Source organism: Salvia splendens, chromosome 5, assembly GCF_004379255.2.
Source record: "Salvia splendens isolate huo1 chromosome 5, SspV2, whole genome shotgun sequence".
In the NCBI taxonomy this organism is placed as follows: domain Eukaryota; kingdom Viridiplantae; phylum Streptophyta; class Magnoliopsida; order Lamiales; family Lamiaceae; genus Salvia; species Salvia splendens.
The window spans coordinates 38,465,714-38,485,748 of record NC_056036.1 but is presented as its reverse complement, the minus strand read 5'-3'; the positions used below and the strand labels follow the sequence as shown (position 1 = coordinate 38,485,748).

General features: G+C 38.2%; 3 protein-coding genes across 3 annotated transcripts; 1 reads left to right on the top strand and 2 right to left on the bottom strand.

Annotated features, from left to right (window-relative positions):
• Positions 1-6,103: 6,103 nt before the first annotated feature.
• LOC121804254 lies at positions 6,104-7,324 on the bottom strand. The gene has a single exon (XM_042203763.1). It carries the CDS (start codon positions 7,322-7,324, stop codon positions 6,104-6,106), a length of 1,221 nt encoding a protein of 406 aa, XP_042059697.1.
• An 8,980-nt stretch (positions 7,325-16,304) lies between these two features.
• Positions 16,305-17,948, top strand: LOC121804252. The gene has a single exon (XM_042203762.1). The coding sequence runs from the start codon at positions 16,305-16,307 to the stop codon at positions 17,946-17,948; it is 1,644 nt and encodes a 547-aa protein (XP_042059696.1).
• Positions 17,949-18,386: 438 nt separating this feature from the next.
• Positions 18,387-19,803, bottom strand: LOC121805920 (30S ribosomal protein S9, chloroplastic-like). Its single transcript, XM_042205961.1, has 2 exons — positions 19,424-19,803; positions 18,387-18,948 (listed from the first exon to the last, which is right to left on the bottom strand). The coding sequence occupies exons 1-2, from the start codon at positions 19,766-19,768 to the stop codon at positions 18,661-18,663; spliced, it is 633 nt and encodes a 210-aa protein (XP_042061895.1). The 5' UTR covers positions 19,769-19,803; the 3' UTR covers positions 18,387-18,660.
• Positions 19,804-20,035: the final 232 nt, after the last annotated feature.

Genomic DNA, 20,035 nt, shown 5'->3' with positions numbered 1-20,035 from the left:
AATATATACGACTAAGATATCATTCACCCATCAATGGCGAATCTAGATGATAATATTTGAATTTTTTTCATAATTGTAGATTTGTAGCATTATAGAGACACATAGTACAAAATTACATGTTTATGCCCTAATGATGATAATATTTGAATTTTTTTCATAATTGTAGATTTGTAGCATTATAGAGACACATAGTACAAAATTACATGTTTATGCCCTAATGATGATAGTAACAGTGATAATAATTTTTAGATAGTTTCTGGTAACCAAATTCAATGTTTTGTTTGCAATGCGGTGTAGAAATATGCAATTTCATGGTGCTAAATAGGGGTGGTTCGGTACGGCATACCGTATTGTGAATGTCAAACTGTATATCGTACCGAAAGTTACGGTATGACAAAACATCATACCGATACTGTACAGAATTTTTCAGTATACCGGAGTTCGGTATACCGGAAAATTCGGTAAGGTAGTTTTTTATACCGTTACCATACCGCATTCCGGTATACCGTACTTTTACGGTATACCGAACTGCGGTACGGCATACCGTTATACCTGTTTTACCGAAAAAAATTTATTATACCCAAAATATTCAAAAAAACAATTCTAGTGTTCAACTACTTCAAAAAGTCTAAAACAATTAAACTTCATCACAATCAAATCTTGTTCATACAATCATTCTTTTTAAATATTACTATAAATATAACATAAATATATAATAATCAATCGGTATACCGAAGCGTCGGTATGCCGGTATATATCGGGATACCGCGGTATAGGAAATCTAATACCATTACCGTACCGAATCTTTTGGTACAGTATCATACCGTACCAAAAACTACGATATATCGAAAAATCGGCATTTTCGGTATTTTTTGGGACTGTAAGTTCGTTATTCCGTTATTTCGGTATATTTCCCCACCCTTAGTGACAATCTCTTAAATGACATTTATTACATGTAGTATAGAGAAAGACATGTCATTTATTCATATTTTGGAAAAATCTTGAATTGTGCCTATACCTTATAACTTGATTCGGTTAGTATATATCCTCAAATAAATTTAACACTCCTTAAATACAAATATATTCAACATAACATAGCATAATATAATTATTAAACAGAGAATCGTCAAAGAGCATTATCCAAATCACTCTCATTTGTAGTCTCCGTCGTTCACCTCCCTCGGTCTTTTACAGGACTCTGTAAAGCTTCTGCTAAGCGGACATTACCATTTTTGTGAAACATATGTTCAGATTATTCAAATAGCAAGTCTTCCTGATTCAGAAACTATTTTGGTTTAAGATGATGATTGATAGGGTTTCTTAGATGCTTTTGGCTTCCTTTGTTTTTCTTCTTCTCCTTCCATATGGCAGCCTTGCTGAAATTTCATCTCAAAATGTTAACCCAGTCTTCCCCGTTCTCTTCATCCCTGAGAGGATTTGCTTCCCCACGAAAAAACCTAAATCTTAACATATTGTTGTAATAAACTCTATGGAAAAACTAACTTGAAATCTCCCAAAAAGGTGACAGAGCATTGGTTCAAAGAACACAGGTTTGATTGCCCAGTGGATGATTGCCGTAAGAAGTAAAACAAGGAGCTATGCAAATATACATGTAAGTTATGCGGATATTGCACTCGACGGGATGTTGTTGGGTGCATGACGTTTGATCCTTGCCCAGTGGAATTTGGGATTTTCAAAGATGATTTCGATGAGGTTCTGAAAAGGTTGTACGCCAAGGACAAGGACGAGTACTACAAGATGAAGGAAAAACAGGGAATGCGCCGGAACTTGATCCCTCATCCGAGGGTATACCTGGAGCAATTGGGTGATTGGAAGAAGATGTAGAAATACTCAAAAGCTGGGTGAAGGAAAGGCCACGATATTGGATTCCATTCCTAAGGAATACTCCCTCCGTCCACCATTAGGAGTCTCATTTATGGGCGACACGGGTTTTAAGAAATGTTAAGAAAAGTGGATGGAAAAAACTTAGTGGAATAGGGGTCCCACTTGTATATATTAAACACAATTTTCTTAAATCACGTGTCCATGAAAAAACGTCTCAAGTAAAATTGAACGGAAGGAATAGTAGCATGTGTTAGTAGAATATATGACCAATTTAGTCAATATAGTGGAAAGTAAATGAGATATATTGTGATGAGCGAAGCGAAATAAAAATAACGGACACATATTACTAGGTCTGGATGGAAGGACTTGATTGCAATAGCACCCAGAAAATCATAAACGGACATCACTACCGATGAATTAAGCTTTATTAATTGTTATATGTTCGTAAGGAAAACAATATTGTGACCCGTATCTAAATTATCTTAGTAATCTCACGAGTGATGGTATTTTAAGTTAACGACACAATCGTAATTATCTTTTTTTAGATGATAATTGATATACAGATTACAGAGTGAAAGCGGAGCTCCTGCAAATTTGTCGGTTAAAGTAATGGTGACAAAAAAAATTGTTCACCAATACTTGCATCTTTGTTTTTTTTTGCTATGTTATTAACTTTTAGTACAACAATAGAAAATTTGATTTTGCATAACAGTCTCATCAGTGATCTTTATTTATGTCTATTTTCAAATTTTTAATTACTAAGTACTTCTCTCCAATAGGAGTATATATACTTTGAATTGGACACAAGTTTTAATACTCACTCCTACCAATTAAGATATCGTTGAGAGAAAAAGATAGATGAATATTTTAATAAGGAGAGAAGAATTTATTTCTAAATTTAGAAAGTGTATATCTTGAGTGCTAAGAAAGAGATAAAATAAAAAGTAATTAAAGTATTATTAGTGGAGAATAGATTCGCCTTAATAGAGAGAATTTTTTTTCCAAAATATGGAACGTATTGAAGAGGAAAAAGTATCTTATTATGGGTAAAACATGACATGATTTGATGATTATAAACGTAGATGGTAGGTCGTACAATTTTGAGTACATTTATTTGAATATAACAAATATCTCAAGATCTATGCCCATAAATCCTAATATAATGTAGTGCTGAGTAGGGTGGATCTATTGATTTTCGGTACAATTCTTTCAATTGTAGTAGGGGTATCATTCTATGACAACCCATTTAATGATTTTAATACAACACAATACAATGTGGTAATACTTAAATTGTATAGGGACAATATGCTCCTACAGAAAATAAAAAATAAAAAATAAAAAAAATAAATATTTAACATAGCCAATTTTTATATACACACTATAATAAGGGGGTTAAGGGAGGAGAGATCCCCAACCGAAAGGGTTGTCAAAATAGATATCCGATATCCAAAATCTAAAAAATCGGGTAATTGGACACACAATACTAGATTTTCGGGTATCAAGTACAGGTATTGGATTTTTAGGATTTTTGAGTATTTGGTTGCCCGATACCCGATCAGATATTACACGGTTTCCTGATTTTTTTTTCAAGGCGGTCGATATTCGGGGCGATTTGAATTTCGGCCATGGCTGCTAGGGGTGGTTTGGTACGGTATACCGTACCGTGAGTGTCATATCGTATACCGTACCGAAAATTACGGTATGACAAAACATCATACCGATACCGTACCGAATTTTTGGTGTAGTTTTTGATACCGTTACCATACCGTGTTTTCGGTATACCGTACCACATTTCGGTATACCGTACCGCATTTCGGTATACCGAACTGCGGTACGACATACCGTTATACCTGTTATAATGGAAAAAAAATCTATTATACTCAAATATTTAAAAAAACAATTCTATTTTTTATTTTTGTATAATAGAGAATTATATTTTTAAATTTTAGTATAAATATAACATAAAATATATATGTATATAGGGGAGCACTAGGGTGCCACCATAGTTAGAGAGACAATGTACCACCAATTACATCCTTTGGATCTCTATATAGACGCGTCAGATTGATTTGTTGAAATAGAGTTCGAATTGCATGTTAGCGTATTAAATATTGGTGGCTAAGGATATATTTGTCAATCCATATTAATTTGATTTGAATCAGTTATGGACATCCACTAATTCAGGGAACGTATTTTTTGTAAATCAAATTCTAAGAGCATCCGCAATGGCGGACTTCGCCGCAGAATTTCCACGGATATGCCGGAATTCCGTGGCGGACGTCCGTCATTAGGCACGAATGGCATGGATACGGAATTGAGCTGAGGATGTCGCAGGTCCGCCGCCTTCCGCGGAATTCCGAGCGGAATTCCGCAGGGACGTCCGCCATTGCGTCGACTCCCGCGGAATTCCGATTTATTTTTATTTTTTTATATCTATATATACGGCCCACGTTCGACTCCAAAACGATATTATTGAAGAAGTGTGACAGCATAGGGGTCGTCGTTGATGTAGTTTGTAATTATTGAAATGTATATTTTTATTTGGTGAAATGTACTTTTCTTTTTTTAATGGATTTTTCCCTATTCGTGTCGAAATTTTAATTCCTTAAATTCTTTACTTCCGGAAAGTGGTTAATTTATGAATTTGTGAATTTTTTTAATGTGGGAATTCCGTCGGGAATTCCACAGGGGAATTCCGTCATTGTGCAGTGGGAAGTCCTTATGACATGGCAGAGCAGTGAGAAGTCCTTATGACGTGGCAGTGGGAATTCTACGGGGAATTCCGCCAGGACATCCGCACCACGGCGACAGTGGTGCAGATGTCGGGCTTTCGCAGTGGTGCGGATGTCCCGGAGGAATTCCTCGCGGAATTCCCACTGCCACGTCATAAATGAGAAGAGACTCTCTCTCTCTCTCCACTCATCCATTACACTCCATTCCACCCATGAAGCCGATTTCGATACCAAAGGAAGACGCCAAGGTTGAAGATTAAAAGCAATTCTCCCACCGGATTCTCTGCAATTTCTCTTGAGGTTTGTAGGGTTTATAGGATTTTCACAATCACGCCTCCACTACTCTCATAAATCCTTATGTTCTTTCTGTTCCGATATATTTTCGTTCGATATCTGCGGTTTTTGGTGGAACGACCCCAATTTTCACTTCGTTGTTGAGGGTTTTATTGACATGGGTGGAGCATAGTTGCAAGTGTTTCCGATCTAGTTTTGCCAGGGAAAGAGCCGGCATATTTCTAATACAATTTTGTCATTCAGTTGTCACGATTTTTAGGACGATTTCGCCGTCACTGGGGCCTGGTTGTGCATCTCCATTCTGATTTTGGTGTTTTCATCCTTATTTTTTTGTTGTGGCTTTTTAGTGTATGTTATAATTGCTTGCTTTTTCCTTGGTAATTGCTTGATAATACTAGAAGTATTGCTTCTCTGTTTTTGTTGTCGAAAGATTGGGTGGCTATTTATTTTAACTACGTCGTTGAGTTGGTGCTATTTTTAGGTCGATTTTTGCCATTGCTGGGACTTGGTTCTGCATCCCCATCCTGATTTTGATATTTTGGTCCCAATGTTTTCGGTTGTGGAATTTTGCATGTCTGAAAAATTGTTCAATTAATGTGAGTTGCTTGTATTTCGTAATTGCTTGATAATCATGGAAGTGTTGTTGCTTTGATTTTTGGGTCGATTTTGTTAGGTAGCTTGTTTTATGTTTGAGCATTACTGATTTGCATATTACAATTAAAAAAATTGCTTGTTTCTTTATACTGATTTTGGATCCTATGCTTGATAATCATAGGATCCACATCTCACCCAAAATCTAACGGCTCAGATTGGTGGCACAATGTCACCCAAAATAGCGTTGTCATTTTAACATCTCCCTATGTATATATGGAGTATATATCGACGATTTGATATGCCGGTATACACCGGTATACCGCGGTATATGAAATCTAATACCGTTAACGTACCAAATCTTTCGGTACGGTATTATACAGTACCGAAAACTACGGTATACCGAAAAAAGGTATTTTCGGTATTTTTTCGGTACGGTAAGTACGATATTACGGTATTTCGGTATAATTTTCCACCGTAGTGGTAAACGTCTGTCTAAACGGACACGGCACCCAATTTGAATTTTGAAATCGTTAACAAATCAAGGTTGCCGGAGTAATTTGACTCTGTTCATCTTCTCTCACTCCCTTACCTTGAAAAAAAGAAACAAAAATCATCTTACACTAACTTCAAGTATGAGTTCAACAATCCACAAGTATAGCTTCATTGTCATGATCTATACATGGCTGTTTCTGTCGTCGAACAATTCCAACAACTTCTTCCGTCTTTCCCAAAAGCAGAAACGCTTCCCGCACTGTCTTGTCTCGCTTCTCAATGCAACTCTGGTGACACATTTTGATTATAGCATGTGGCAGATTGGTGAGACACGCTGCCAAAACATCTGCAATCATCACACATAATCTCTCCCACATTTCCTCACAGCTTTCCTCTTTACCAGATGACACCAAAATGGTTTCACAAATTCTGTACATTGAGTTTGCAGCCACAGCTCTTGCTTGGCAATTTAGAGTGTTTCCCATGTTGGAATCTTGCACTTCTTCACTCTTCAACTCCATCAAAATCTCTTCGGCTTTATGGGAGAGCTCTTGCAACACTAGCTCCCAGTTTCGGCACCGTTGAAATCCGCTTCTGAGATCGATCTTTGCCCACCTGGAGTAAACTAACAGCTCCACCCATGTAGCACTTGCAGCATTCCTAATGCTCGCATTCGTGTCTAATGCCTTTTCGACTATTTTTGCAAGAGAAAGGCCTTCACTCACACTGCTCAACAACTGCTTGCGTTGATGCTGGGAGATGTTGGGAAGGGCGAGTGCAATGCTTGTGAGAGTGACTACTTGTAGAGTCCAACAATCATGAGCTAAAACTAAGGTTGTAATTTGGCTAGTATTAGAGCTATCAGATGTGTGTAAAAGATTTATAAGGTTGGAGGGCTTCTTCTCTCTACCTATCTGAATCATGCCATCAGCCTCGCGGCACATGCTTCTCACGAACCTTGTCGGAAGCTCCACCTCGCCATCTAGTAACAGAACATAACTGCTTACGTAGTTCAGATCCATGTCATCACCACCCGGTGATGTATCATGATGGCGTCTTGCAAACTTGTTGATGTGAGAGAAGCAAAACACAAATGGACACACCATGAATCTAGAAATGAAGATGAGGGTTTTGCTTGCAAGTACAATAAAGCTCTGAACTCCAATGCACAGAGTTAGCACACACCATTTTGCATCAAGAAGGCATTTGCCCCATCTGTTTGGCCAAATTTTGATGCACGCGGAGCTGTTTCTGCAGTCATTAAGCGTCTGAATCCAGTAGCTTTCAACCATCCAAGTGTCGGAGTCGGAGTATGAGCAGCTAAACACAACAGTGAACCATCTCAACGTAGCCAGAATCACAGCCATCCCCAGCCCGATGGACTGAATATCTAGAATCCGCTTGGTGTAAACTCCATAGGGCGCGACTTACCCGGCTCATTCGTGCTTGTCCCATTAAGAACATGAACCAGAGTATCAATGATGTAAAAAAACGAGGTGATCACAGATGAAGCCACGCAAACACAAGAACGTGCTACCACAAACTGAGGGCAGCTGCTCTCTGCCATCACCCAATATTTCATCATCTCTCTTCTCTGATCCTCCATCTCGAAACCCTGCAGCACCAACTCCCCGTGATAGAGCCGTTTCAGCCTCCTCTTCATCTCCGACACGCTAACCGCCAGGGAGACTAGCATCGCAAGAGAAACTAACATCACAGCACAAAGGATCGTTACATGTACTAGGGAACGTTGCAGCTCGATGACTTGAATGGCCATATTAACCGTGACGGTGATCACGAGAATAGATAGGCCAGCCGCATTGGCCAGAAGCTCCTTGTCATTCATGGAGCCCAAAGAAGGCATGAGATTATTGAGAGCTGATGACATCAAGGACAAGCTGGTGAACTTTGCACTTGAATCTGTCTCGGAGTTGATCATGACGGTGTTGAGATCCATGGGCAGCTTCATCGCCACGGCTAATACAGTCAGAGAAGCGGCGTTGAGGGCTGTGTATTTGCAGGGGAACCACAGCTTCTTGCGCCGGAAGCCATTGAAAGCGTCGGCCGCCATTGCAAGAATGTACACTGCAGAAGCTGCGGCGATGTATAAGCCCACCCATGGCATCGCTGCATCTAGCTGCTGCTGCACTTTGCTATCGGGATCAGGATCAGGATCCATCAAGAAAATAATGTGCTCTTGTATAGTTGAATAATAGTAGTAATATGTAAACAAGTGTGTTGTGACAAGTGGTTTTCATGAGTTAATGAAAGGCGGACTTTGAACATAACCAAGTGGTTGGTTTTATCAAAGACTAGAAAGACAGTCCATACCATGTGTTAGCCAACATATTTGACTATCAAAACAGTCCTTATGTAATTGCTTACACTCCTTATCAAGGTGAGATGTTTTCCTAGTTTAGAGGTTACCAATAGAAGCTCTTTAATGTAGAAAGAGAATCTGTAATGTAAAAGTATCAACAACAATCATAACATAAGTCTTTGTGTTTACTCTATAGTTCATGTGTTTCTTTAACCTGGACATTGGTATCAGAGCAGGAAAGCCAAATCAAAACTGAACAAGCTCCAGCAATGGAGAACAAACAAATTGACCAGCCTGAAATTTTGATTGAGATTATGTCAAACTTAATACTGCAGTTAAAAAACAAATCGAATTAGAAATATTTTTTTAATATAGTTGAGGCATTAAAAAAGAAGTATAATGATCGAACTTGGTTGGTTGGATGGAGTATTTTATTCTCAAAGTTTCATAATAAAGTAAATATAAATAATTATAAAATAATATTTTTATTTACAAAATTGAATTAACAAGTAAATCAAGAAGAAAAGTTGAACTTACAAATTTAAATTGTCCGATGATAATTTTTCATGGATTTGGGAATAAGTTGAAGCTACTAAAAATCCTACTAACCTTTTGATCGACCTCAATTGTTTTCTTCTTTTTAGTTAATTAAGTATTTCTTCCGTCTCAATTCATTTTTTCTTTTTGGTTTGTCCCAAACAAAATAATTCATTACTAAAATCAGAAACACTTTTATTTCTATTTTGTTCTTTCTCTTTTACTTTACTCTCTACATTTAACACACAAAATAAAATTGCATAAAATCTCATACCGCCCCAAGGAAGGGATTATCTTCCTTGGGACGAATGGAATACTTATTACTCTCCATGTCCCATAAGAGTATGCACTATTTCCTTTTTAGTGCGTTCCACAAGAGCATGCACTTTATAATTCTAAAACGTTTCTCTCTATTGAGATGAAACTCATTCTACACCATTACCTTTTCCTTCTATCGATCTCTTACTTTACCAATTTTTCATTAAAATCTGTGTCCAACCAAAAATGCATACTCTTGTTGGACAGAGGAGTATGATTTATCATTTTATATCAATTAATGGATTTTTAGTAACTTGATTACCTTTTGGTCGTCGACCTCAATTGTTTTCTTCTTTTTTTGTAATTAATATTATGATTTATCATTTTATATCAATTTATGAATTTTTTTCTTGAATTAATTGTTTATAGGATAGATATATTTTAAAAAGAGATAAATTATTATGGAAAATTCAGTAGAATCAATGGGTACAACAATAAAAAAAACTATACATAACTTTTTAAAAACAACTTTTTATGGAATAATATTATAATCATCTTCTTTCTTCAGACGTCAGTCGGACTCTTTTTCTTCATTTTCTTCTGTAAAATTTTTATCCAGATTCAGTTCAGCTTTTTCTACTAATAAAGTTTAGTATTTGCAACTTCTCTTAACGGTATGCAAATATTTAAATGTATTTGGTTGGCTAACGGTCCCTTTAAGTTGCTCTAAAATCAAATGTGTACACATTTATGCGCAAAATATTTCTCTGTCAATAAATTAAATAGTTTTAATTGGCTAGTTATATTGAAGACACGAGGCTTTAGTCATATTTCAATAACAATATCATTTTTAGATATTGGCAATGAGATGGCTTAGTTTTATTATTTGTCACAATTAGGATCATCGCCAACTTTAATCAATTTAGCAAACTCCTGGTTGCAGATAAATTCTTGTTAGGTCGAGCATAATTTGAAAACCCAAATGTCAGACTTTGACACGCTAAGGAGAGGAACATTTTATGTACTCTTTCCAACCCAAATTAGCTGACTAGTTTCTTCGGACACGGTATTTATGAAATTGATGTTTAAGGGTTAAAGTAGAGAAGAATAATGTAGGAAATAATATTAAATTTTGTCAAAAAAAATAAGAAGAAACAATTCAATTAGCTTATGACGAATATGACTAACTAGACACTAGCTTACAATGAAGGAAGTACAATACTTCTAGTGGTCATCCTACATTTAAATTTTGGTGCACAAAAGATGTCAAAGTTAGTTATCTGAGTCTGTGATTGAAGACTTTCTGCAGTTTAATTTCCAAAAAATCAAATACGCTGTTGTTCTTTGAACAAAAGACTTGTGACAAGATTGTATAACGTCTGAAACAAATTACGAAACACAACTTTTTTCATTCAACTATATTAGTTTCTTGATGGATTCTGATTCCGACAACACAGTGCAGAAGCAGCTCGATGCAGCGATGCCATGGGTGGGCTTATATATCGCCGCAGCTTCTACAATATGCATCCTTGCAATGGTGGCGCAAGAAGCTATGGTTTCCCTGCAAATACACCTCTCTCAACGCCGCTTCTTTGACTCTATTAGCCGTGACAATAAAGCTGCCCATGGATCTCAACACCGTCATGATCAACTCCATCACAGATGCATATGCAAAGTACACCAGCTTGCTCTTCATGTCAGCAGCTCTCAACACTCTGATGCCTTCTCTGTTAGGGAGTTTAAACAAAACGTGAACAAATCGGATGTCCTGAAAGGCGTGAAACACTTTCAGATCAAATCAATTTGGCGGTTCTACCAATATTTGATCGGATACCATTCAAGTTTCGAAGATATTCGTATGTAGATTCTGTACAACTTTGAACCCAGAAATTGATCATAAGAAGAGGCTGAAAACGAAGAGTCGCGTCTCTTCGTTTTATAACTGTTTTTAACAGTTTTTGGCGGGAATAGGAAATTGCAAAATAGTCCTTCAACTTTCGAAAATTACGTTTCCGGATGAATTTTCTGTACAACAACTTTAATGGAAATAAAGGATTGTAGATATTCAGTCCATCGGGTTGTGCATGGCTGTGATTCTGGCTACGTTGAGATGGTTAGTCGCCATCGTGTTTCGTTGCTCATCAACCAACACGTGGATGATTGAAAGTTACTGGATTCAGACGCTCAACGACTGCAGAAACAGCTCCGCTGGCATCAAAATTGGGCCAAACAGATGGGGCAAATGTCTTCTTGATGCAAAATGGTGTGTGCTAGCTTTCTGCATTGGAGTTCAGTGTTTTATTGTTCTTGCAAGTAAAACCCTCATCTTCTTTGCTGGCTTCATGGTGGCTCCATTAGTATTGTGCTTCACTCACATCAACAAGTTTGCGAGAAGGCATCATGATACATCATCGGGTGGTGACGACATGGATCTGAACTACCTAAGCAGTTATGTTCTGTTACTAGACGGCGAGGTGAAACTGCCGACAAGCTTGGTGAGAAGCATGTGCCGCGAGGCTGATGGCATGATTAAGATAGGTAGAGAGAAGAAGCCCTCCAACCTTATAAATCTTCTAACAAAATCAGATAGCTCTAATACTAGCCAAATTACAACCTTAGTTTTAGCTCATGATTGTTGGACGCCGCAAGTGGTCACTCTCACAAGCATTGCACTCGCACTTCCCAACATCTCCCAGCATCAACGCAAGGAGTTGTTGAGCAGTGTGAGCGAAGGCCTTCCTCTTGCAAAAATAGTCGAAAAACTTTGGATACAAATGCAAAACTTAAGAGCATTAGGAAATCTGCAAGTGCTACTTGGGTGGACCTGCTAGTTTACTCCAAGTGGGTACAGATCGATCTCACAAGTGGTTTTTTATGGTGTAGAAACAGCAAGCAAATCTTGCAAGAGCTCTCCAATAAAGCCGAAGAGATCGTCATGGAGTTGAAGAGTGAATCACAAGATTCCAATATTTGAAATCTTCTAAACTTCACAGCAAGAGTTGTGGCTGCAAACTCCATGTACAGAATTTGTCAAACCATTTTGTTGTCCTATGGTAAAGAGGAAATCTGGGAGAGATTATGTGTTATGATCGCAGATGCTTTTTCTGCGTGTCTCGCCAATTTGCCACATGTTATAACCAAAATGTGTCACCAGAGTTGCATTGAAAAGAGAGACGACAACGTGCGCGAAGCGTTTCTGCTTTTGGGGAAGACGGAAGAAGTTGTTGGAATTGTTTGACAACAGAGACGGCTATGTATAGATCATGACAAGAAGCTTTGACGCTGTCAAGCATGAATGACTTGGCTGTAACTGTAGATTGTTGTGCATGCCACATACTCGAGCCGACAGTGCCATCGAAAATGAAATGGCATATTGAGGTATTCACATGTGAATTGTCCACATAATAAATGTGAGGTAAAAAGAGATCAACTTAAATGCCTAGTGAGTGATCACTAGTTAGTTTTAGGATATAATCTAACTACGGTTTTATTGATCTCCACTTTACGTATTAGGTACGCTTCAATAAATGAAACTTTTCATTAACATTTGTAAAATTTAACACTTTGTTGGTCCCCTAGCTTGCTTTGGGGAGGGGAGGGGAGGGGAGGGGAGGGGGGTGGTTCTCCCTAGAGAAAATGCCTCGAGTATATTGTAATTCTCTATTTATTTACCCACCAAAGCAAAACAATAAAATATTGTACTCCGTAGCCTTTTGTGTGCACAAAAGCATCACTTACACGTCCATTCTTGTCAAACCAGATGCACTTTCAATAAGTTGATTAAAAAATACCAACAAATGTTGGCAAGAATTGCTTATGAATTGAATTCTAAATTCCTAATCATATCCTATTTATAACATCAGAAAGTAGACTATCTTAGATATTGCAGTATCTTTGAGCTATACCATGAAAACAAAAATTAATGTTGTTCAACAGAAATAACATGCATTTCATACAGTTGAAGATACACATCAAGAGCAACAAGAAAAGATGATCAAGAACTCAAATCGAGCATAATGAAACAAAACAACATAAACAGAAACTTGGTCCAGAGCCTTTGTCCTAGCGGCAAGGAGCTTAGACATTATTGCATGAGGGGTCGAGTTCGAGCCCTTTTAATATCAGTTGTAATTTCCTCATATCTATAGTATAGGAGTTTATTTGTAATTTTCTCCCTTATATAGGAGTTAATTTTTTTTAAAAAAAAAACATAAACAGAAACTTGTGTAGGAAAGAACAAAGCTGATATAAACCAAGAGGCGTTTTTTCATGGACACGTGATTTAAGAAAATTGTGTTTAATATATACAAGTGGGACCTCTATTTCACTAACTTTTTTCCATTCACTTTTCTTAACATTTCTTAAAACTCGTGCCGCCCAAAAATGAGATTCCTAATGACGGACGGAGGGAGTATTGCTTAAGGAATGGAATCCAATATTGTGGCCTTTCCTTCACCCAGCTTCTGAGTACTTCTGCATCTTCTTCCAATCACCCAATTGCTCCAGGTATACTCTCAGATGAGGGATCCAGTTCCGGCGTGTTCCCTGTTTTTCCTCCATCTTGTAGTACTCGTCCTTGTCCTTGGCGTGCAACCTTTTCAGAACCTCATCGAAATCATCTTTGGAAACCTCAAGTTGCATTGGGCAAGGATCAAACGTCATGCACCCAACAACATCCTGTCGAGTGCAATATCCGCAGAACTTACATGTATATTTGCATAGCTCCTTGTTTTACTTCTTACGACAATCATCCACTGGGAAATCAAACCTATGTTCTTTGAACCAATGCTCTGTCACCTTCTTGGGAGATTTCAAGTTAGTTTTGCCACATAGTTTATTAGGTTTTTTCACGGGGAAGCAAATCCTCTCAGGGTTGAAGAGAACGGGGAAGACTAGGTTAAAATTTTGAGATGAAAATTCAGCAAGGCCGCCAATTGGAAGGAGAATGAGAAAAACAAAGGAAGCCAAAAGCATCTAAGAAACCCTATCAATCATCATCTTAAACCGAAATAGTTTCTGAATCAGGAAGACTTGCTATTTGAATAATCTGAACATATGTTTCACAAAAACGGTAATGGCCGCTTAGCAGAAGCTTTACAGAGTCCTGTAAAAGACCGAGGGAGGTGAACGACGGAGACTACAAATGAGAGTGATTTGGATAATGCTCTTTGACGGTTCTCTGTTTAATAATTATATTATGCTCTATTATGTTGGATATATTTGTATTTAAGGATTTGGATAATGCTCTTTGACGATTCTCTGTTTAATAATTATATTATGCTCTATTATGTTGGATATATTTGTATTTAAGGAGTACTAAATTTATTTGAGGATATATACTAACCGAATCAAGTTATAAGGTATAGGGCACAATTCAAAATTTTTCCAAAATATGAATAAATGACATGCCTTTCTCTATACTACATGTAATAAATGCCATTTAAGAGATTGTCACTAGGGGTGGGGAATTATACCAAAATACCGGACTTACCGTACCCGAAAAGTACCAAAAATACCGATTTTTCGATATATCATGGTTTTTGGTATGGTAACGGTATTAAATTTCCTATACCGCGGTATCCCGATATAAACCGGCATACCGACGCTTCGGTATACCGATTGATTATTATATATATTTATGTTATATTTATACTAATATTTAAAAAGAATGATTGTATGAACAAGATATGATTGTGATGAAGTTTAATTGTTTTGGACTTTTTGAAGTAGTTGAACACTAGAATTGTTTTTTTTAATATTTTGGATATAATAGATTTTTTTCCGGTAAAACAGGTATAACGGTATGTCATACCGCAGTTCGGTATACCGCAAAAGTACGGTATACTGAAAACACGGTATGGTAACGGTATCAAAAACTAGCTTACCGAATTTCCGGTATACCGAACTCCGGTATACCTAAAAATTCTGTACGGTATCGGTATGGTGTTTTGTCATACCGTAACTTTTGGTACGGTATACGGTATGGCATTCCCAGTACGGTATATCGTACCGAACCACCCCTAAGTACTATAAAATTCATGGGATTAGATATAATGGAAAAATAACTATAATGAAAATATTTAAATATTTTTAAAAATAAATTATAATTTAATTTCACTATCTTCTATTGTAGCCGATAATTAAATTGGAATAACATATTAAAACAATAGTAACACTTATGTAACTTAAATAAGATAGGAGTACAAGAATTACCGTGTATACTCTTATTCTGAGATGGATATATAGAAATAAAATAAAGTTGGATAAGCATGAAACAAAACTTGAGACCTTTGTTGAACGAATTAAAATAAAATAAATAAAGTTGGAAACTCAACTCATGCAAAAACAAAAAGTGAGACCTTAGTTGAACGAATCAAAAGTATAATAACCTAATTTAGTCAATAATCTGGTGATCTTTTTACATATAAACAAGACTAGCTACCCATTGCCATCTTTAACGTCCTCTAATTTTTATATATTTGTCTCCTCAAACCAATTAACACCATCTCTTCAATAGTTTCCCTCACAAATAATTAAATGGGGATTCATTGAAATGCGCGAATTTTTCAGTCCAACACTTGACCACCGATTATCTATTTGAGTATTAAAATGCAATGTTCAAACTTCAATATGATGACGTACTTCTTTGAAAGAAAACCGTTAGCCAAAAGTCAGCTGTACAAATATTTAAGCCTTTCCAAATAGCAAAATATGTTCTCTATACATAGATATATAACGCTTGAAAAGAAATTGTCTAACACAAATATTTCATTCAACTCATTAGTTTCTTGATGGATTACGATTCCGACAACACAGTGCAGAAGCAGCTAGATGCAGCGATGCCATGGGTGGGCTTATACATCGCCGCGGCTTCTGCACTGTGCATCCTTGCAATGGCGGTCGACGCTTTCAACAGCTTCCGGCGCAAGAAGCTATGGTTTCCCTGCAAATACACCTCTCTCAACGCCGCTTCTTTGACTCTACTAGCCGTGGCAATGAAGCTGCCCATGGATATCAACACCGTCATGACCAACTCCGAGACAGATACATCTGCAAAGTTCACAAGCTTGCTCTTCATGTTCACAGCTCTCAACACTGTGATGCCTTCTTTGGGATCCATGAACGACAAAGATCTGCTCACAAGTTGCGTCGGCCTAGCCCTTCTCGTGATCACCATCACGGCTAATATCGCCATTCATACCATCGAGGTACAACGTTTCCTATCATGAGCAATGATCCCTTCTGTTGCTATGTTAGTTTCTCTTGCAATGCTAGTTTGCCTGGCGCTTAGCGTGTCAGCGATGAAGAGGAGTCTGAAACAAAAGTACGAAGAGAAGCACAGAGAAGCTTTGGAGAAAGAAGAAGAATTGGTGGAGAGCTTCAAGATAGATGATCAGAGAAGGCAGATGATGAAATACTGGGTGATGGCAGAGAGCAGCTGCCCTCAGTTTGTGATAGCGCGTTCTTGTGTTTGCGCAGCTTCATCTATGATCACCTCATTTTTTGGCAGCATATATACTGTGGTTCATGTTCTTGACGGGACAAGCGCGAATGCGCCCGGTAAGACGTCCTATGGAGTTTACACCAAAAGGATTGTAGCAGTTCAGTCCCACGGAGTGGGGATAGCAGTGATTCTGGCTATGTTGAGATTGTTAGTCGCCCTCGTGTTTCGTTGCTCATCAACCAACACTTGGATGATTGAAAGTTACTGGATTCAGACGCTCAACGACTGCAGAAACAGCTCCGCAGGCATAAAAATTGAGCCAAACAGATGGGGCAAATGTCTTTTCAATGCAAAATGGTGTGTGCTAACTTTCTGCATTGGAGTTCAGAGATTTATTGTTCTTGCAAGCAAAACCCTCATCTTCTTTTCTGGCTTCATAGTGGCTCCATTAGTAATGTGCTTCACTCACATCAACAATTTTGCGAGGAGGCATCATGATACATCATCGGGTGGTGACGACATGGATCTGAACTACCTAAGCAGTTATGTTCTGTTACTAGACGGCGAGGTGGAGCTGCCGACAAGCTTGGTGAGAAGCATGTGCCGCGAGGCTGATGGCATGATTAAGATAGGTAGAGAGAAGAAGCCCTCCAACCTTATAAATCTTTTACAAAAATCTGATAGCTCTTATACTAGCCAAATCACAACCTTAGTTTTAGCTTATGATTGTTGGACTCTACAAGTAGTCACTCTCACAAGCATTGCACTCGCCCTTCCCAACATCTCCCAGCATCAACGCAAGCAGTTGTTGAGCAGTGTGAGCGAAGGCCTTTCTCTCACAACAACAGTCGAAAAAACTTTGGACACAAATGGAAAATTTAAGAGCATTAGGAATGCTGCAAGTTCTACTTGGGTGGAACTGCTAGTTTACTCCAAGTGGGCTGAGATCGATCTCAGAACTGGATTTCTATGGTGCAGAAACAGCAAGCAAGTCTTGCAAGAGCTCTCCGATAAAGCCGAAGAGATCGTTACGGAGTTGAAGAGTGAATCACAAGATTCCAATATGGGAAATCCTCTAAACTTCCCAGCAAGAGTTGTGGCTGCAAACTCCATGTACAGTATATGTCAAACCATTTTGTTGTCCTATGGTGAAGAGGAGAGTTGTGAGGAAATGTGGAAGAGATTATGTGTTATGATTGCAGATGTTTTGGTAGCGTGTCTCACCAATTTGCCACATGCTATAACCAAAATGTGTCACCAGAGTTGCATTGAAAAGAGAGACGAGACTGAGCGCGAAGCATTTCTGCTTTTGGGAAAGACAGAAGAAGTTGTTGGAATTGTTCGACGACAAAGACATTTATGTATTGATCATGACGAAGATGCTTTGACGATGCCAAGCATGAGTGAGTTGGCTGTAACAGTGGATTGTTGAGCATGCCCCATGCTCGAGCCGAATGTCTGGTGAGTGCTCACTAGTTAGTTTTTACTTTTTAGGATAGAATCTCACTAGGGTTTGGTTGATCTCCACTTTACATATCAGTACGCTTCAATGAACGAAACTTTACTTGCTTTCTTATTTTATTTTATTTTATTTTATTTGGGGGGGGGGGCGGTGTTCTCCTTAGTATATTGTGATTCTCTATTTACTTACCCACCACAATAGTTAAACATTTGGTGTAGCCTTTTGTGTGCACAAAAGCATCACTAACACATCCATTCTTATCAAACCAGATACACTTTCAATAAGTTCGATCAAAAAACTAACAAATCTTGGCAATAATTGCTTATGAATTGGATTCCCGAAAATATCCTCTTTATAACATCAGAAAGTAGACTATCTTAGAAATTGCAGCATCTTTGAGCTATACCATGGCAATAAAAATTAATGTTATTCAACCGAAATAACTTGCATTTCATACATCTGCAGATACACATCAAGAGCAACAAGAAATGATGATCAAGAACTCGAATCGAGTATACTGAAACAAAACAACCTAAACAAAAGCTGATATACACCAAGATTTCTGGCTTCCAGCCCTCAAATATTCTTCAAACAATATTACGCAGGGGAAAATATCTCCACACATATAGTGCAATAACATCACAAACAGAGTGGATATTGAGTGTGCAAGATGTTCCTGACCTTAACGCTTTGAGAACTGTGGGCGCTTTCTAGCTTTCCTTAGCCCAGGTTTCTTCCTCTCAACTACTCTGGAGTCCCGGGTGAGGAGGCCTTCCTGCTTCAGAGGCGATCTATGGCTGTTGCTGACCTTGAGCAAGGCCCGAGCAACGCCAAGACATATGGCTTGGGCCTGCCCAGATAGGCCGCCACCATGTGCTTTTACAAAGACATCGTAGCTACTCTCATATCCTAATGTCACCAGAGGAGTCTTGACATACTGCAGCCACAAAGGGTTGCCTTGAAGGTATTCCTGCACATATCATTATTCAATTTGTTTCAGCCAGCGCTATGCAAGAGATATTAATTATCAACATTGCCATTTAAAGCATACTGACTGCAGATGTGAAAGTTGCCTGCTCTGCTTTCAGCAATCTACACACCAATCTCATGTTTTTTCTATGAACATTGTGAATTGTGTATGCTAATAGGTATATATAACACCTTTGTGACCACTGATGCAGTTCTTCCATTGTTAAGAGTAAGAAATATACTGATACACCACCAACAGAACTTGTTATAAACTTATAATAGAAGTTGACATCCCCTAAATCATCAATTGTAGAAAATATTAACCTAATCTTTGGACGATAGTTATTTTCTTTCTCTGGAGCACAATTGGTAACCACAATTCGGAACTCATTGCATTAACTATATGGCTAAACGAAAAAAAAATGAAATTCATCAAAATTGATACGATTAAGGTTAAAAATTGGTGTTTTAATCACCTGAGCGTCGCGATAATTGATGATGATTTTGCCGGTGCCTTCCTGCAGAACAACCCTAGCAATAGCGCTCTTCCTGCGACCGGTGCCGATGATAGTCTGAGCGGCGAATCCACCAGGAAGCCTAGATTTCACCAGTTTCTCCAAATCCTGCTTCTCCACACCGGGTTCAGCGACGGCAGCGGAGGAGGCGACGATGAGGGTGGGGAATTTGGGGGCGGAAAATTTCAAGGAGATAGACTTTGGCGGAAGAGAAGTGGAAAGACCGGGCTTCTGAGATATTTGGGAGGAAAAGGATAGCGAAGACAAGGATGAGGTGATAGCGGAGATAGAGGTCGCCATTGCCATGGCCGTTACTGATTCAGAGCTGAAAGGATTGCTTTTGCTGATATGAGGGTGGAGTTGTGTGTTACGGATAACGGGGATGAATTGACCAACATGCCCTCCACTCTAGACATTACTCTATAGATTTTCAGATTCTAACTCGGGGCATCATCGACTAGTCCGGGATTTACTATGATCAAATATACCCGTGAGATGAATTCTAGTACTCCCTCGTTCCCTCGTAATTTGTCACCATTTGATCCGAGTTTTAAGAAATGTAATAGAAAGTGA

Excerpts from the sequence above, each read along its gene's own strand:
- LOC121804254 (XM_042203763.1), bottom strand. The coding sequence starts at position 7,324 with ATGGCTGTGATTCTGGCTACGTTGAGATGGTTCACTGTTGTGTTTAGC.
- LOC121804252 (XM_042203762.1), top strand. The coding sequence starts at position 16,305 with ATGATCCCTTCTGTTGCTATGTTAGTTTCTCTTGCAATGCTAGTTTGC.
- LOC121805920 (XM_042205961.1), bottom strand. The coding sequence starts at position 19,768 with ATGGCAATGGCGACCTCTATCTCCGCTATCACCTCATCCTTGTCTTCG. Across the intron at positions 18,949-19,423 it reads TCAATTATCGCGACGCTCAG|GAATACCTTCAAGGCAACCC; the intron begins GTGATTAAAACA and ends TGATATGTGCAG.